General features: G+C 61.4%; 1 protein-coding gene across 18 annotated transcripts in view; it reads left to right on the plus strand.

Annotated features, from left to right (window-relative positions):
* PTPRF (protein tyrosine phosphatase receptor type F) overlaps window positions 1-18,582 on the plus strand; it is an 82,273-nt gene that overhangs the window by 25,138 nt on the left and 38,553 nt on the right. For 16 of the 18 annotated variants that reach the window (XM_028512055.2, XM_036025893.1, XM_036025896.1 and 13 more), the window contains exons 6-7: window positions 9,193-9,381; window positions 18,118-18,228. In XM_028512055.2, coding sequence (XP_028367856.1) covers window positions 9,193-9,381; window positions 18,118-18,228 — 300 coding nt within the window. Of the gene's footprint in view, window positions 1-9,192; window positions 9,382-15,319; window positions 15,396-18,117; window positions 18,229-18,582 lie in introns of those variants that run through there. The other 2 variants (XM_036025901.1, XM_036025902.1) reach the window with 1 other exon arrangement.

Below are 18,582 nucleotides of genomic sequence, written 5' to 3' on the forward strand. Positions count from 1 at the left end.
GCCCCAGGCCCTACCTCTGGCCCGGCTCTCCCCGCAGGTCCTCTGTGGACACTCTTCTACCCCCACCACTGCCCTGGGCCGCTTCAACTTTTAAAGGGTTGAGGAGGGTGAGGGTGGGCTTCCAGGGCCTGAGGGGAGGAGGATTCAGACTTTTGGGGGGTTTCTCCATCCCGAGGGGCCTTCTTGGATCAGGGTTTCTTTAGCAGGCTCTGGGGTGTGTTTGTATTTCTAGGGTGTGGGGGGTGTCTGGTGAGGTGGCGGAGCGCTCGGGGCAGGTCCCTGTCCGACCCAGGCTCCCTGTGTGGGTGGGGGTGGAGCTGTGGGCCTAAAGGAGCCCCTCCTGCCCCTGAAACACAGCACCCAGAAGACTAAGTGCTGACTTGCTGTGTTGGTCTGTGTAACCTTGACCGGCTCTGGGCTCGGCAGAAAGGAGCGGAGTGGGAGGCCTCAAAGGTGCCAGGGGGCGGGGCGGAGGGGAGCAGCCCAGGCTGTGACAGCCGCCACCAGACACTGCCCCGGCCCCGGGCCTCCCATGTGGTCCCGAAACCCTGGTGTGTTTAGGGATGACTGGTGCTTGGGGCCAGGACCCCTCGCCCCAAGCTGAGCTCTTCAGGGGAGTGGCTGAGGGCTGCCGAGGGTTGCCCAGGGTGACCTGGCTCAGGGGAGGGGTAGGCGTGCCCCTAAAAGGGCGTCCAGGCCTGCAGGTCTGCCCCGTGCCCCCTGCGCTGCCTTGCTGCACACCAGGGCCGGCTGTCCTCGCACTCAGCTCTGCTGGTGCCTCTGGGAGCTGCCCCGGACCATGGCCTTTGCACCCAGCTCCCCAGGCAGGGCCCCCGCTGCCCTGTGGCACCCAGGCAGCGGCTCAGCAGCACGGGCTGGCTGGGGGCGAGCCCGTCCCGGACTGTGAGGAGCGCAGAGCCCGCCGCCCAGTGTTCCTGTCTGAGTGGTAATTGAAGCCATTAGCGAGCCAGCCTCTCTCTCGCTGGGTAATGGCAGGAAAAGCTCTTCTCGCTCCACACTCTTGAGGCGGCTGAATCACTCCCCCTCCAGCCCACCCCGCAGCCACCACTGAGACAGGGAAGCTGACATTTTCCCTCTTTACGGAGGGGGAGCAGAGGGGGAGGGGAGGCAGGCCTCGCTTCTTGGCCTCTCCCTCCAGGGGTTGGTGGCGGGGCATGAGGTTCTTGGAGCTCAGTGTGGAGGGCACAGATTTCTCTGGGCCTGTGGGTTCCAGGCCAGGCAGGCCAGTGGTCAGGAGAGCCCCAGAAGAGGCCAGACAGCAGGGGTGTAGCAGGGCCCTGGTAACTTGGGTAGGTTCTGGAAGGGCCAAGATGGAGGGTGCATGGGCTGAGGGGCAGGGGTGAGCCATTTCTGACTCTGCCCTGGGGGCCTGGCTCTGGGTGCAGGTGCTGGTGGTCACGGACACCGCAGGCGGTGCTGTGGGGGTGGGGCCCTGTGTGCTGTGTGCAGGGCAGTGTGTGTGGTGCAGTGTTTATGGCCGGTGGTGCCTTACAGACTGTATATATAGGAGGGGGTGTGCAGCAGACTGTGTGTGTGTGTGTGCGCGCGCATGCATCAGGCGTTATGTGGGGGGTGTGGTATACACAGCAGGTGGTACTTCACACAGCAGGTGGTATACATCCCAGGGTGTGTGTGTGCACCAGACAGTGTGGGGGTGTGCTGTGTACAGCAGATGGTGTATAGCATGCAGCGTATGTGTGCACACACATTAGACAGTGTGTGGGGGGGGGTGTGGTGCATCCACAAGGTGGTCTGCACCTTACAGGCTGTGTGTACAGCAAGGGGGTGTGCAGCTAGCAGCCTGAGCCATATGCGTCATCAGTCTGGTGCTGTGGGAGGTCAGAGACACTGGGTCTGGGCTCACGGTCGCAGGGACCCCACAGGATCCTCGCTCAGAGCTGTGGGTCAGCTGGAACAGTGGGACAGAGAGGAACGTGGGGCAGAGCAACTGGCCTGACCTCTTCTCAGTGCCTGTGATGCACCTCAGCAGGTCCTCTCCAGCCCGCCAGGAGGGAGGGTGCACCAGGCAGGGATCCTGCCCAGACTTTGGGGCCCCTTCTTTTCCTTCCCCCTCCTCACCACCAAGCACAGGTGCCTTTTACCTGTTCCCACCTGGCCTTGGTGTCTGCTGGCGGACCAAGAACACACCACTTATGCCACATGGGCCCACAGGAATCCAGGTGCCTGCACAGAGTACCTGGTCTTTCCTATCTCAGGGCAGGCGTCAGGCAGTGCAGGGTAGTGACTGGGGTGGGGAGCAGTCAGCGCTGGGCCTGGATCCCTGGGTTCTGCCCTGGCTCTGACCCTGGCTGGCTTGAGGACCTGTGGGGTGACGAAGAACCTCTTGAACCCCCTTTGACCTACCTCCACACATAATCCCTTTGGAAACAGCCCTGGCAACATGAGGCTGGATGAGCAACACACACTGCTGTCCTGAGCTGTCCTCGGCTGGGCCAGCTCAGAGCTGAGCTGGGAGGGGAGCCTGCATTTTCCCAGGGAGTGAGCCCGCCTTGCCCTTGCCCAGCCCAGGCCTGGCGGGGTGAAGGGCTTCCGAGGGCAGAGGATGGCTTCCCGTGTGGCAGGAGGTGCTTCCTTCCTGTTGCCCCCATTTGTGTCTGGGCAGTGGGCCGGTTTTGTGGAAGTGGGGCCTGTCACCTGCCTGGTTTACAGCCGCAGGAGACCTAGAACTCAGGCCAGCTGCTGCCCCTCCCCTGGCAGCTGCGGCCTGACTTAGGTGCTTCTGGGTCCAGGGACTGGTCTCTGATTGTCCTTGCACCGCCCCACCCCCACACCACTACCACAGTGGCATTTGAGACCATGCAGATAAGAGACTCTGCATCCATTTCCTGGAGAGTTCTGTGCCCCAGGCACGGGGGTGGGAAAGATGTCAGGTAGGCGGGCACTGCCAGGAGGCCCTTGAAGGTCAGACCCTGTGTTTCTTGGTCCCTGGAATCCCCTATTTTTTTCTGCTTCTCATCTGGTTTCAAGGGCCCAAGTGGACTTCTTTCTGAATGGGTCCTCCGGTGGGGCGGCCAGTACACCTGCCTCTTCTGTTAGCTGCAGACACACTGGCACCTCCCCTGTGCCCACTGTGGCCCCCCAACCCTGTAGTCACGGGTGCTTACAAAGCCCTGCCGTATGCATGGCCCCCCACTTGCTCCCCCGTCCCCCAGCCTCATGACCACAGTGGAGCTGGCAGCTCTGGCAGCAGGTGGTCAAGTTGGAGGCCCTGAATGACCCTGTGTGTGCACATCCTCCATCCCTGGTGAGGGGCTCCGTCTCTCTGGTTGCCAGAGGAAAGAGAGTTTTAATCGGGGAAAGCGACATGATGAGATACATGCTTCAGAAATGCCCCTGGACGTGCACAGTGGGGTGGAGGGAGACCAGAGGGAGGGTGGGCAGCCCTGCAGCCCACGTGGCAGGTGGCCATGGGCCAAAGCCAAGCAGTGGGTACGAGAGCAAGGGAGACTGGGCTACAAACCGTCTGGAAAGAGTGGCAGCCCACCTGGCCACCTGTGGGACCCGGGAGGTGGGAGGCTCTGGGTTACTGGCTCTGGCCCGGTGGGCGGTGGCACTGTTCTCAAAGGCTCCGGTACGGGAGCAGGACCCAGTCTGCAGGCAGGCTGAAGAGTCCTGTTGGAAATCTGTGCATCAGGCGTGCGCGGGCATCCGGGCGAGGTGTCGAGGAGTTCTCCTTCAGATTCTCCTGGCACTCAGGGCACATCTGGAGGTGGAGTGTTGGAGGCCAATAGATGGCAAATCTCAGGGAGGGAGGGCCAAGAGGGCAGGAAGGGGGCCTGAGTAGAGCCTCAGAAGCCAAACTTGTCCCTGTGGAGGAGAGTTTGCGTAGGAATCTGGTGAGGGGCCGTGAGAGGTCGGAGGCCGCAGACGTGGAAGAGAAAAGAGGACATGCAGTGGGAGGAGGTAGTCAGCAGTGGGGGGTGCTGTCCAGAGGTCAGGCAAGATGACGCTGAGAGAGTCCTTCAGGTTCACCTCCACGGGGTCAGGGCTGACGGTGGGGAGCCTGCTGACAGGAAGCAGTGGTTGGGGCGGGGGTGGTGGCTGGGCCGCAGGGGCCTGAGGAGTGAGTGGGAGGCTGTCAGTGGACTGGGCCTGAACCTCGGGGGGCGGGTAGTGTAAGTGGATCAAAAGAATCTTCCTGAGGGGGGATGGAGGTGGGGAACCCCAAGAGGAGAGCCTAACACGGGCCAGGGCCCGGCGCCAGAGCGTAGGTAGGGTGTGTGCCCAGGGAGTGGCCCCTGGGGCCACTTGGTGTGCGTGGTGGGGATGCCGAGTGGGGCTGAGCCAGGTGCCAGGGAATCCCTGGCTGACAGTGGGGACTGGGAGGGGGAGGCCACGGCTGCCTACAGGCCCCAAACAGCTCAGATTCAAAAACAAAACAGGCTTTTAAGATGCCAAGTTTGATGAAATCTGAGTGCTAGAAGAGGTGGGAGTTTTCTCTTGGAAAAAAGCTGAAAGTCGAGGCTGAAAGCTGCAAAGGGAGATGGACCAGGGCCCCCTAGGCCCCCCCCCCCCTTATTTCCTGGAAGCCTGGGGGCGAGGCTGGGCTCTCTGGGAAGAGTGGATCCTGCAGGTCTGGAGCGGCCTTTGGACCTGCTGGGGGATGTCTGGTCCTGCCCCTGCTGGGAATGGAGCTGCCTCAGGGTCAGGGCCTGAGGGGGCCCTGGCTTCCTCACAGTGCTCGAGGGCTGGGCCAGCCAGCAGCTACCCATGCAGTTCCTTCACGTGTCTCAGCATGTCTTCATGTGTCCATGTCTCCGTCCCTGTGTCGTCAGGTCTCAACACACGTGGAACTCTGACTGTATGCTTCCACATGCATGTTTGCGTGTCTGTGTGCGCTACCTCTGGATCCGCTTGCACGAGCCTTTCCACAGGTGCTTGTCACTGCAGGTGCCCCTCCACACGCACATGTAGGTCTGTTTTCACACCTGTCTGTTTCACCATGTGTATCTCTGTGGCTGTATGTGTTTTTAGGGGGGTGTGTGTTCAGAGACATGGTGAGACCAGACCCAACACTCGTGCACAGGGAGGAGGTCAGGCTTACAGACAGTGCCGCCCCAGGAAGCCTGTGGATGTGTGTGCCTGCGTGTGCACAGATGCCAAGAAGCTGGGTAAGCCAGGGTGAGGCGGTCCTGCTGACAGACGGTGCTGCCCACCCTGAGACCCTGCAAGGCGTCTCCATCTGTCAGACTTCCTGATGCAGCCCCCTCCCTCTGGCCCAGACTCCGCCTCAGGCATCTCAGGCTCCGCTGACAAAGAGACCTGTGTGTGCTGCTCGGGGGCCTCAGCAGCCCCCTCCCCCAGTCACTGCAGCCAGCCGAAGCTGATCCCTGTCCACCCCCACCCTCAGCTCGTCTATCAGGACCCCAGTGTTTTCCTTAGCCTCAGCCAGACTCACTTTTCCCACCCTCCCACAGCCCTTGCTCAGGCAGTCCCTCCCCGCTGCAGAAAGCTCTCCCACCTCCCAAGCTCCAATGTTTCCTATTCTTACCTCTTCTCCTTCCTCCAGGAAGCCACCGCACGCAGGTGAGCTGTGGAGGTGAACTGACTCAGTGCTGTGAGGCCTCAGCCAAGCTCCTGCCCCTTTCTGACCCTTAGTCTCCCAACTCTCCAACCCGCACAGACACACCCGGTCACCTTCCTCTGCCCAGAGGGGACTGCAGGAGAGGGCACCGGTCTCCCTCTGCAGTATCTAAAAGCCAGCACAGTTTGGAGCGGGAGCCACATGTGCACACCCCCGCCGGTACACGGGTCTGTGGGGGCAGCCCCTGGGAGCATGTGTGTGCACCCTGTGTGCACACATGTGCACACAGCTGCATGCAGCTGCAGTCCACAAACAGCTGTGGAGCCTTTGGCTCCTGGTACTTCTCAGGTGCCCAGAGCCTTCTCCATCCTGTATCAGAGGATGGAGGGACCTCGGCCCCAGGAGGGACAAACACTGCAGATGCCCGGCATTTAGGCTGCAGGTGTGTGAAGACCTGCTCCTATCAGTTGAGCAGGAAGGATGCCTAGGAGGGAGAGTCCCTTGGAGTTAGGAGGTGGGGGTCCTGGGAGGAGACGCAAGGACTCCACTCAGGTGAGGAGGGAGGTGCCGCAGCTGCGCGCCGCTTGGACACGCACAGCGGCGCTGTCGCCGTTGCTATGGTTACCGGGTGGCCTGGGAGGGGGAGGGGCCCTTCCCTCCCCTCTGGATCCGCAGGACTGGGTTTTGAACGGACTCGGCCTGGAGGGTATCTTCGGATGTTGGAACCTGGGTGCATGGCCTTCCCAGGGGTGGCCGCGTGTGGGGACTGTAGGTTAGTTTTGCAGTAAATGAAAAAGCCGAGGCTTGTGTGCAGGGGGCCTGCAGTGAAGTGGCGAGCCCTGTCAGACAGCAGAGGGCGTGGTTTGGGGGGTGTTGAACCAGCCTCGGGGAGGTGAGCCCCAATGGTGGCAGGGTGTCCCCAGGGGTGCCCTCACCTCTGCTAGCCCTGCCCTGCCCCCAGCCCTACCAGGCACTGGGTCCCACCACCTGGTTTTATCCCCAGCCCCACCTCCCATCAAACTGTGTGACCTTGGGCAGGTTTCTAGATCTCTCTAAGCCCCCATTTGTTTATATAGCTCAGGGTTTGGAAGAGATTAAATCGTTTATTAAAGCATTTTAACTCAGTGCTACCTGTGAGGTGGTAAAAGCTCCATTAACACAACCTTTTCTCCGTCGTGTCTGGGCCTCAGTTTCCCAATTGTCGGTGGTTTGGAGTGATGGTGTGGCACCTGCAGAGGAGTCTGCCTTGGTCTGCCTGAGGGGTTCCGCCTGCCCCTCACCACAGGGCCCAGCTCCTGAGGGAGCACAGGGGGTAAACGTGCCAGTCGGTGCCGTTTATAACCGCGTGCCCAGTGCTCGCCTCATCCAAGGCACACGGCAGGCAGCAGTACCCGGCTGCGGCCCTCGGCTGCGTGTGAACGTGCTGGAGGGCCCAGGTGAGCGTTGAAGGGCGAGACGGCAGGGGTCACTCCGGAGGGACCGGAGTCCTCCTGTGAGACACGCTTCTCCTTCCCGAGGGGCAGAGTGCCGCCCTGCGAGTGCCGCCTGGAAGCCTCCCTGGCGCAGGGGAGTGGCTGCTGGGCCCTGCTGTCTGACGGGCAGCCCTTCGCACGCGCCGGCTCTGGGCTCTGGCGGCGGTGCCTGAGGGAGCCTCCGAGCCAAGGATGGAGCCATTGAGGGAGGAAAATTAATTGTCCTTAATTTGGCGTACAGCCCAAAGACCTTCCCCGTGTTAGGAATTCAGAGCAGACTCCTAGGACGCGGGGCTGCCGGTGTCTGTCCTTCTTCCCTCCTCCCTGATCAGTGCCTTGCTGGCAGGGTGGGGTCAGCTGGCTGCTGGGCCCTAACTCCAGCAGGCATGTCCCCTCTGTGCGCCCGCACCTCCATTGCCCGGGGAGGACTTAGCAGGTGTTACTGAGGGATCTCAGTCTGGGAGGAACTAGACGGGAGGGCTAGGGTGGCTCTGGTGGCCCTGCTCGCCCCTAGCTGCTGGGGAGAACAGGGAGGGTGGTAGGGGAGCCCTGGGCCTTCTGTGGAAGCAGGTGGTAGCCGAGCCAGTGGGAGACTGTTACCCTGCTTGGTGCACCCCGAGTCCTGCCTCATTTCCATCTTCTTTTCTTGTCACTATTTAAATTTTCCTTTTAAAAACCAGAGCTGAAAGTTCGGACTCTGTGGGCTCACATGTGTAGCCACAGAGACTCTCGGGTCCCGCCTGGAGTCTGCAGGGCTGCGGGTCCTGCCAGTGCCGGGAGGCTGGGGAGGTGAGGCCGTGCTGGGAGTCCTGCTCCTCCCCTCCCAGACCCCTCCTCCTGATGGGGCTGCAGCCCCTTTGGGTGACCCTGGCCGCTGGAGCCTTGGCAGAGAACCCCCGGGGTCTGGGCCAGACAGGGGGACGCCTTGCTTCTGCCTACGAGGGCATCTCCAGCTCTCTCCTGCCTGCCCCTCACCCCTGTCAGCCTCCTTGGGCCTCAGAGAGTTTTCAGGCAGGACAGCACTGCCATCCTTTACTTCTCCCCTCTGAGAGTGCCCCATGCCCTTTCCCTGGCACAGGAGCCTGACCTCGGCACACGTCCCCACGCACCCACCTTGCACCGGGCCTGCTGGAGGGAGGTGCGGAGCCCTGCTAGTCTCCCGGTCTCGCCTGCTGTGGAGCCCCACGCCCCCACCCGGAGCCTGACAGTGGACAGTGTTCCCCTCCCCCTCATGGGCGCGCCCGGCGTCCACACTGGTGGAGAGGCTGTGGTGAGCTCACACAGCCTGTGGTTTCCTCCTGGGGGAAGGGCCTTCTGCCCGCCCACCCCGGCCATGGTACCTGTCTGCCCCAGTGGCTCGGCCCTCACTAGTTACAGTAGCGCCAGCTAATGTTCATTGGCTGCAGATTCCTTGTCAGACACTCTTCTGCACCTCACGCGTGTTATCAGATGCCCTCGCGATGGTTTTACAAGGTAGGCTCTTGGACCCGCTTTCAGATAGAATCGGAGCCGTGGAAAGGATCTGTAACACACCGAGGTTACAGCTGGGCCGTGGTGAAGGTGGGGGTCCTTCCTGGTGTGCACTCGTCTGGACCCTGTGCTCCCAACCCCTTTGCTTCCACGGTCGGGGAGACCCTCAGGGCCGGCCCAGGAGTCTGTGTGCGGTGGGGCGGGGGGTGCTGCTGACCTCTATTCCTGCTGACTGGTGGAAGGGACTCCTGTGAGCCAGAAGACACGGCTAGGGAAGAGTTTTGCCCCTTCCTCCCCCCACCTGCCCCCCATCAACTTTTGGTGTTCTCAGAGCTTTTTCATTTCCTTAGCCTGCACACGTTCAGATGTGGGCCCCAGGCCTGAGTCTGGACCCCAGGTCAGGACTGAGGGGGAGGGTCAGGGTCACAGCTGCATAGAGACTGGGTCAGAGTCAGGGGCCGAGGATGGCTCGTTGGTAGGGCGGGGGTGTTCTGAGGCACTGTGTCAGGGTGGGCCCCACTGCCGCCCCCCGCCCTGTGAAGGGTCGGCCCGGGCAGAGGTGTATAGGACTCTGCCTAGAAGTCCGGGACCCGGGAAAGAAGAACCTTGAATCTTGGGGATCCCAGCCAACCTGGGAGTCAGGGGGTCCTAGCCCTCACATGCACATCTTCTCTCTGCCTGCAGAGGACCAGCTGCCCCCCGGGTTCCCCTCCATCGACATGGGGCCCCAGCTGAAGGTGGTGGAGAAGGCGCGCACGGCCACCATGCTGTGCGCAGCAGGCGGGAATCCAGACCCCGAGATCTCGTGGTTCAAGGACTTCCTCCCTGTGGACCCCTCCACGAGCAACGGGCGCATCAAGCAGCTGCGTTCAGGTGAGCAGAGGGCTGCACAGACGGGAGGGGAGGTGTGGGGCCCACGCCCGGCACAGCCTTCCCGCCTGGGCTTGAGTGCCTGGGCGCTGCAGGAGGCCTCAGCCTGGGGGCGACCCTCCAGGGCTGAGCAGAGGGCACCCGGTGGGTGCGCCAGATCTGGCTCTAGACCCGCCTGGCCCGTGAAGAGAGCGTGGCCGTGAGGGCTGGTCCTCGGTGGTTCTTTCACCGTCTGGGATGGTCGGACTCCAGACCGCGGGTCGGCTCTGCTCCTCGCAGCCCGCGTGTCGTGCCCAGCCTGGCGCTGCGCTCTGCAAGGTCGTTCTGTGGGTGTTCGTCCTCCACCTTCCCTGCAGCCCGGCCTGAGAGCGGGGCCTGGACGGTGCTTCTCTTTACTTCTCCAAACGGCAGGGAAAGGGACCAAAGATGCCCGATTCCCCGGGCCTCAAAGGGCTGGGCTTCCGAGCTTGGGGCCAGGGGGAGTTGCTGCGGTCCCTCGGTCACCAGGGTCTCCTCTGGATGTCTCAGTGGAGCCCGAGTGCAGCCCTGGGAGCAAGGATGCCGTCTTGACCAGGCGGGAGGTGTCGCCCCGCTGCTCGATCTGCCCGCGAGGCTCCCGCCAGGATAATTGATTCAGTTTTTGTGAGTACGGAGCAGGCGGGAAAGGAGGCTCAGGTTCAGCTTGGCTACATTCTGCATCTGCCGCCAGCATGGCTGGGCCGACAAGCCTGGGTCCAAGTCCTCCTGCTAGCTGCGGGATGGGGCACGCGGGCGGGGTGGCCAGTGCCAGCCAGAGCCCCTGCTCCGCTTCGGCTGTGGTGTCAGCACTGTGAAGGAGGACATGCCTCTGCTCCTCGCAGCTCTGCTGTCTTCAGGGGCACCCCTGCCTCTCCCTGGGGCGCCGGCCCCTCCCCCCCGGCTCCCACCCGGTGGACACCCCCTTGGTGCCCAGGGAGGTGGGAGAGATGATCCGCCCAGCAGGGGCAGGATTTTGGCCCCAGCCACAGCCGCCTGAGACAGCCTACAAAGTGTTAGCTCATTTAATTTAATTAAAACTCAACAAGATGGAGGCAGCTGTAGCGCAGTTAATTAAAACAGTCATAATCAAGGCAGGAAAGAGTCTGGCTGCATGTGCAGCCGTTGCCCGGCGCTGCCCAGAGGCCTGCAGGGTTCGGCTCCTCCGCCCCCCCGCCCTCCCCCCAGGCAGGCTCCCCCAGCGGCCAGATGGTCCTCCCCACAGGTCTGGCCTCCGCCCCGGATGGCCCTGCCTGCCCGTGGCAGCGGTGCGGTGCTGGGAAGGCGCGCCGTCTCTCGCGTTCGTCCGTCATGTGTTTACGCGGCGCTTGCTGGGTGCCAGGCCCCGTGCCGCCCGTTCACTGCCCCGGGAGTTGGCTCCTGCCCAGCACTCCGCCCAGGGCCGCTCAGGCCACAGCCTCCGAGTCCTCTCAGCAGCAGTCCACACCCCTCCCTCCTGCTTGACCGCTCCCTCCCAGGGCTCCCCGGCTTCTCTCTGTCTGCCCCGCAGCCCCCTCCTACTCTGCTGGTTCCTGCAGCCACCAGGAAGCAGGCTAGCCCTGCCCTCGCCCCATGGACAGGGCCTCGCCCCGTGGACAGAGCCCTTCCCCCTCGGCCTCTGCTCACTGCTTCCTGTAGCTTCAGGCACCCGCTCCGCTCCTGCAGCTCCCCAATCTGTCTCTCCAACCCAAACATCTTGCCTGTGCTCTAGACCAAAAAATGTATCTGCCTCCTGGGCGTCACCCTGACCATGATGAGCGATGACTCCTTCCCAAACAGCCGCACCCTTCTCCCGCTGACCCTCTCCCTGTGAGTGGCAGCCTCCCCACCTGAAACCCTGGCTCCGCCTCCAGTAAGGACCCACCAGCTCCTCTTGATTTGTCACCATTGTGACTCGCAGGTTGGTGCCCTTTTCTCCTTGCGTTGCCTGCATTGGCCGTGTCCCAAGTCACCAAACACTGCTCCCCCTGCCTCCGGGCTCTCCCCTGGAGTCCCTCTTCCAGCAGCCATCAGAGTTTCCTGCTCGTGTCCCTCTGTGCTCTGACACCCTTGTCACCTGCACAGGCAGGCGTGTGCCCCAGACAAGACACACGCAACCCTTCCGTGTGCGTCTTCCTCTGCTCACACCTCCAGCTTTATCTCGTTGGGTCCCGGCTGCACTGCTGTCAGGCCTCGTTGGCCTCAGTGAGGTTATTTAATTTCTCGGAGCTTCAGTGTTTTCGCCTTCAGAAAGGAGTTGCAGTAAACTCTCAGTGAGACAGGCAGTTGGAGCTTTAGTCCGCTGCCTGGCATATGGTGAGGGCTCTGGGGTCACGACTCCTGTTACTCCTAGCTGCCCCCACTTGCACTGAGCCGCCTGACCCCATCCAGCCCTCTGCTTACATTCACCAGAACGTACAGCCCCACCCTTCTCTGCCCCAAACCTACTCCTTTAGGACCCATCCGCTTTAATTTTTACCATCTGGCTCCAGCTCTGCTCACTTAGGCCGAGCACGCCTCACAGGGAGGGCCTGGGCCTGGCTCCCCCTTCGAGAGCCCCCCCAGAGCCCCGCACTGGCCCAGCTATAGGACAGGTATCTCTGAGCCCTTGCTGATGAATTACTTTGTGAGCGTGACCTGCGGACCCTGTACCTGCAGACTGATGTCCACTCCTTCTGCTTCCCAGGTGCAGGAAAGACCTCTTTGTTAGACCTTTTCTGCCCCCGGGCAGCTGTGATCCAAGGGTGGTCGGCCCAAAACCCAGCCACTAGGATGGGGCCAGATGGCACCCGAAGGGACTCAACCATCTCACCTCCAGGTGGAGGTACCGAACAGGACTCTCCCCCATCACTGCCTGACCCTGGCCCCCGGCCCCTGATCCCAATAGCTGCTGCCCCAGTCCTGTTACCACTTCAGAATGTGCTGGGCTCTCCCATGCATATTTACAGGGACATCCTGTCACAGAGTGAAATCAGGCCCCCGAGCACTCGGCTGTTTTACAGGGACTTTCACGGTTTACGCATCATTGACAGTTTACAAAGCGCTTTCCTGCCTTTGGTTGCACTGGATTCTCCTGCAACCCTGAGAAGTAGGACAAGCTCTGATTACCATGCCCACTTTACAGCTGAGTTAAGGTAGTCCCCTGGAGTCACACGTGGAGGTGCAGGGCCAGGGAGCTCCCCTGTGAGGTCCACCAGGAACCTTCTGGTATCACATGTGCAGAAATGGGGCCTGGGGAATGGCTGGACCCTGCCAGGGCTGCAGAGCTGCTCAGTCCCATTCTGTCCGGACTTCAACTGCCCCCCGCCCCCACTCCCCAGTGCCCAAAACTCCTCAGGTATCTCTGGGCAGCACCACAGCAAATGTCACCAGGGTGTGGCAGATGGTGGTATGTGCCCGGGTGTGAGCTCTGCTCGACAGGCACGTTCCTCACTGAAGTGATGTGACCTGCTGCAGCAACACGAGCCCCTTGGAGAATTTGAACCTAAGAGCCAGGGTGGACCCAGGAGGAATGGGACAGGTTCAGGGAGAGTGGAGATCGAATCAGGAGCGGGCAGGGTCCCTGGAGCAGTGAGTGGGGACTCACCTCTCAAACAGGGCTCTGCGCCACTACCAGGTCCTGAGAGGAACTGTGGGCCCCGTGCTCTGCCAACCTGGACAGAGCCCTAAGGAGACCTCCTGTGCCCCGCTCATCCTGGTGCCAGAGCGTGTGGGCTGCCCTTCCCGCCACAGTTCATGCATCGAGGGCAGTGTGATGCCCGTAGGGCTGTCTCCTTCCACACACCCCAGCCCCTGGGCTGAGACTGCAGGGCCTGGAGCAGAGGTGCCAACACCTGGCTCCCAGAGGAAGCCTGCCGACCCCAGCGGATGGGACCCGGGGGGAATGCAGAGCAGTCCCTGGAGTGGGCCTGGGGCCTGTGGCCACCCGCTCTGCTGGCTGGCCCCAGCTCTGACGAGGAGAGCCTGCCCCCCAGCTGCGCCCTGCCACCCTCTGGGTCTGCCAGGAGGATGTGCTGTCCGCACGTGGTCACAGTGTCCCTTTGGCCTGAGCACACCGGCCCCTCGCACGGGCAGGGCTGCCTCCCGGGCTCCCTCGGTGCCTCGCAGCCACCTTGTGAAATGGAAATGGCAAGCTCTCACTTCAGTTCAATGGGGAAACGGCTGTTCTGAGATGCCCAGAGACTCACTGCGCAGCAGGGTCAGTTTCAGAAGAGCCGAGGCCAGGACCTAGGGTGTCCAGACCTGGGCCACGCACACCGCCTGCCCCCAGGTCAGGCCAGGCCCCCAGGAGTAGATGGGCGGCTGTCAACTTTCGGGCCTCAGGACCTCTGACTGGAAATAGCAGAGGGCCCCAAAGAGCTTTCGTTTTAGGTTTTATCTATCAATATTTACTGTGTTAGATGTTAAGATGAAGAAGATCTTAAATATTTATTAATCTACTTTAAAATAACTTAAAAGCCCATTACATGTTAATGAAAAGTAATCATATTCTCTAAAACAAAACGTTTACTGGAAAAGAGAGCAGCGTTGTTTTACACTTTTATAAATCTTTTCAAATTTTACGCTTGCCAGCAGATGCCAGACTCTCCTGTCTGTTTCCGCACTCGGTCAGGTGCTGAGCACCCAGCACGGAGCCCCTGGGAAACCCCACTGTCTGAGGGAACGAGAGCGAAAAAGACAGATGATTTCTTAGTGTGATGAAAATTGGTTTGGCCTTGTGGACCCTCTGAAAGGGTCTTGGGGACACTAAAGGTCCCTGGACGGAGCTTGGAGGGTCGTGGTGGTGGTTCTTTCTAGACAGCCCCTCTGACCCCCTCCCACAACCTCCCCCCACCCCCACCCCCCTGGGCCCCAACAAGCTGCCTCTGCCCCCTCTCCAGCCTCTGTGTCTGCAGGAGGCAGGCAGCCTAGTCCAGTGGGGAGGTCTCATGCCAGACACACTGGGTCGATTCCTGACTCTTCACTCAAAAGCCGTGTGACCTTTGGGCTTTGGTCATTTAGTGTTTCTCAACCTCTGTTTCCTCCCTTCTGCACGGAGATGGATCATTCCCCCGGGCGGGTGTCATCAGGTGCAAGGGGATGGTGATCATTGTTCATCTCCTGGCACACATCCCTCCCCAGAGATGGACAGAGAGGCACGAGGAGTGTGTGGGTGGGCCCAGGCACAACACTGTCTTCCCCCTGTCCCCCACCGGTGAGGTGAGGTGATGGTGGGAGAGAGGTGTGAGCGCCGTCTTGGAGGAGGCCCCACCGCCGGGAAGGGAGCCTGCCCAGACCTCGCCCTCGCCCTGCCTCAGGCTCTTGGAGGGTGAGCACTTGGCCCTCTCAGCTACTGCTTCCCGGGATTACTGACCAGACATGGGGGTGGGCACTGGCCTCTGGCTATCGCTAGTCAGGTTGGGGAGAAGCTGTTCGGCAGAGCTGAGCGGTCTGCACAGGGGGCCTGCCGCTAGGTTGTGAGTTCGGCCTCTGGGAGTAGCAGGGTGGGCCGGTAGGTGTGTGTGTTCAGGGAAACCTGGTTTGGTGGTTGCCTATGGTGAGCCCTCCTTTTTGCCCATTCTCTCTCTCTCTGCCTAAATGCCCTGCTTTGTTTTGGTAAGTGCCTTGCTTTGAAGTCTACCACCTGTGGATTTGGACGGCCCTGCAGGGTGGGGTTGCCCCTTCTCTTCTTCGCCTCCCCCTTCTGTTGGCCTCAGCCAGTGGGGTCTGCAGCAGCCCTGACCAGACTGGCCGCCTGATGCCCACCGCCCCAGCCCCATGGAGCCCGCCCCACAGTCTCCCTCCTCAGCGCAGTGCCCGTGGCCTGGGGGACACAGCCTCACCCACACGCAGCCCGCACACACACAGCCCGGGTCAGCCCAACTCAGGCCTCGATTTTCCCATGTATTTAAGGCCCTTTTCCCTTTTCTAGTGTTTTATTTTATCTGATTGGCTTTTTGTGGCTTTCCTTCCTTTTGTACTAATGCTTCTCTCTGATCTTATTTGCATTCAAATTACCTCGCCAGGTGGTTCACCAATTAGAGGTAAGAATGCTGTCCGTGCATCTCGCCACGCCACACCACGCCTCGCCACTGCTGTCACCACCACTCCATCCCGTCCCGTCCGTCGCCTCCCCCATCCCCATCCCGACCTCTCCAGCCTCATCTCCAGCTCCGGCCCCCTCAACGCCACCAGCCACTACACACATCCACTCTCGGTCATTCCCTCCTGTGGACTCATCCATTGCCAGTCTGGATTGTGAAGAGACCTTGCTGAACCCCACCTGGGGGATGGCAAACCCTATTGCCCAGGCCTCCTAGGCCAGCCCCACAGAAGAGACCTGCTGGCCCCTGCAGGGAAGCCCAGCGCTGGTCCCCAAGGCTGGCCATAGAGGGGGAGAGTCTTCCCGTGAGGTGGGGGAGCTTGACTAAGCCCTGCCTTTCCTCTTGAGAACTCCTTTGTCTCGGGGCCCTCAATTATTACTTAACTGCCCTGTAACATTCTGGCCCTGTGGTAAAAATGAGGACTGTCCATAAATGCCTCAGCCCAGCAAACACTAGGAGGAACGTGTAGTTAAGACTTCAGTGTAGAGGGTGGGATGGCAATAGAAATTCAGGGTCTTGTGGGACTCGATCCTCTGACCTGCTAATCCCCGGCTGTTTCTGTGCAGAAGTCCTGCAGCCTTGGGGTTCAAAGCCCATATTCTGGACTCAGAGATCCAGGTGCAAGTGTGACTCACCCCCTGTGTGGCCTTCAGAAAATTGATTCATCTCTCAGAAGTCGGTGGCCCCCTCTTTGTTTGGGGGCCAAAGCCCCACCTCACGGGGCTGAGGGCCAGAGGAGAGGATGAGGGCTGGGTAGCACCTGGCACAGCAGACACGCTGTAGAGTGGTTGCTTCTGTACTGTATTCACTCCGTCACTTTCTCCCCACCTTCCAAGTGTCCTCAGGCGCATCTAGACCTTCAGAGTTCAGGGCCACAGTGGTCTCAGGACAGAAGGTGGGGCTGGGAGGTGCAGCTGCCGCCCCGTGGAGGCTGGTTCCAGTTCAGGGGTTTCTGTGTGCAGATAGGCTCAGGGTCTGTGTTGGGGCCCCCGACCAGTCCTGGCTGTTGGGGCAGGGGAGCCTCCTCTCCCTCAGGGGTCTCCCCCGGGCACCACTTCCTGTTCCTCCCTGTGGCACCATCCCCCAGCTGAGCTGAGCTAAGCTTAGTGCAGCCCCAGCCGGGGGTGTGACCCCCACCTGTTTGAATGAATGTTTTCTGTAACAGCGTCCATCCATCCCATGAACATGACCTACTGGGTGCCGTTGGGCTGCTCTCCCGGGAGAAAGGTGTCTGGCATGTGCCCTGGGCCCTCACGCTCCCTGCTGCCGAGGGAAGCCGGGACCACAGAGCAGGCCAGCCCTTCACCTGCAGCAGGGCTGAGCCTGCGAAGCCCCCTCCCCGTCTCCATCTCCCAAACCCCTGGTGTTCGCAGCACCTCCTGCTGCCCTGGGTCTGGGGTGTGGGGGAAAGGTGTCAGGCAGTGAGGGGGCTGCAGCTCGGGTCCGTGGGGGTCCTCCCTGGGCCTGGGCTGTGAGAGCCTGACTTGGCACTCTTCCTGTGGCCCCTGTCCAGCCCCGTCAGGTGGGGGCCCGCAGGTTCTCAGTGTCCTGGGTGGGTGTGGCCATCAGCCACCCTGGGGCCTGGGAGGAGTGGGCTGTTAGGGTCGCTCTAGCTGTCCTGTGCAGGCGGTGTTTTCTGTCAGGCCGTGTCCGGTGGGGTTATTAACTGTCCAGTGTGGGCGTGGCTGTCTTGGCTTATTCCAGGGAAGTGTGCTACCTGTGCCCCAGGGTGTTACTGTTGCAGACAGCTTCCCAGTGTGCTCCCAAGCAGTTTATTCACGTGTTTGTTGCCAGGGCCAGGGGACTGGCCAAGTCATGTGGTATCACTCCCCACCACCACCTTCGCCTCCTCGGGCTCCCCCACCTGGCCTGGACCTACCAGGACTGGCCCCCAGCCCAGGATCCCTCTACCCTCTGTGAGGGTCCTTTTCAGCTGCCCACCCCCCAATCCTGGCTCCTGTCTGTCCGCCTGCGGCCAGAGCAGCCCCTCAGGGCGCCGGCATGAGTGGGAGCTGCAGCCTCCATTAGCCTCCTGAATTATGCAGGAGCCGTGGTGGGTCGAAGCACTTTAGCGGGACCAGGCTGAGGAGAGGAGCCGGAATGGGTGGGGCTCATGGGGCGGGGGTGGGGTAGGAGGGGAGGATGGGTGCTGTGAGCTGAGGCTGCTGCGCACCAGGCCCCCAAGGCAAGCCCCTTCCTTCCTGTGGAGTTCTGGTGGGTGGCAGGTTCCCAGGTTCCTGCCCGATGCGGGCATTGCACGCTCGCACATCCCAGGCCAGCAGGTCTACCGGCTGCTTCCACCCACGCCTGGCTCCGAGTGGCCTGGCACAGCCGGAGCATTAATGGGGATGCACACTGGCAAACAGGCTCCAGCTGACCAGAGCGTGGCAGACACTCAGTGGAGCTGGGGACTGGGGCTAGAGCTCCTGGCAGAGCCAGCAGGCTCGACTGCAGGCTTGCAAGACAGGGCAGCTTGGGCTGCAGAGCACAACCCTTGGCTCCAACCAGGAGGCCACTGGGCTAGTCAGAGAGCTTCCTGGAAGCAGCACTGACTCTGGGGTGTGGCCCCGATGTCTGGGACATCTGGTCAACACAAGCCACAAAAGTCATCGAGACACCTCCCGCTGTTCCAGGCCTGAGCTTTGTCTTCTTGTCCCCACAGGTGCCTTGCAGATTGAGAGCAGTGAGGAGTCAGACCAAGGCAAGTACGAGTGTGTGGCGACCAACTCTGCAGGCACACGCTACTCGGCCCCTGCTAACCTGTATGTGCGAGGTAAGGACCCGGCAGTGCAGGGCCTGGCCTGTCTCCGTGGAGCGGAGCTGCCCTGCTGGGCGTGGACACACGGGGTTGGGGGGCTGCCCTGGGCCTGGTCTCTCCTTCCCAGCTCTCTTTGCAGCAGTCATAGCGGCAGCACCGCCCGCTGGGCACACTTCTCCTGTTGTCACCACTACTCTGGCTTCCTTCCCTGCAGGCCCTTGGGGAAGCAGCCACTCTTGGGAGCATTTGTCTCTTGTAGGTCCTGCTGGGCCCAGAGCCCCAAGGGAGTCCAGAGCCTTCCAGGCAGACCTGTGTGTGCGCAGGCACACACATTTGTGTGTAAATGTGTGTATACCTGCCTAGTCTTCT

Source organism: Phyllostomus discolor, chromosome 5, assembly GCF_004126475.2.
Source record: "Phyllostomus discolor isolate MPI-MPIP mPhyDis1 chromosome 5, mPhyDis1.pri.v3, whole genome shotgun sequence".
Taxonomy (NCBI): Eukaryota; Metazoa; Chordata; class Mammalia; order Chiroptera; family Phyllostomidae; genus Phyllostomus; species Phyllostomus discolor.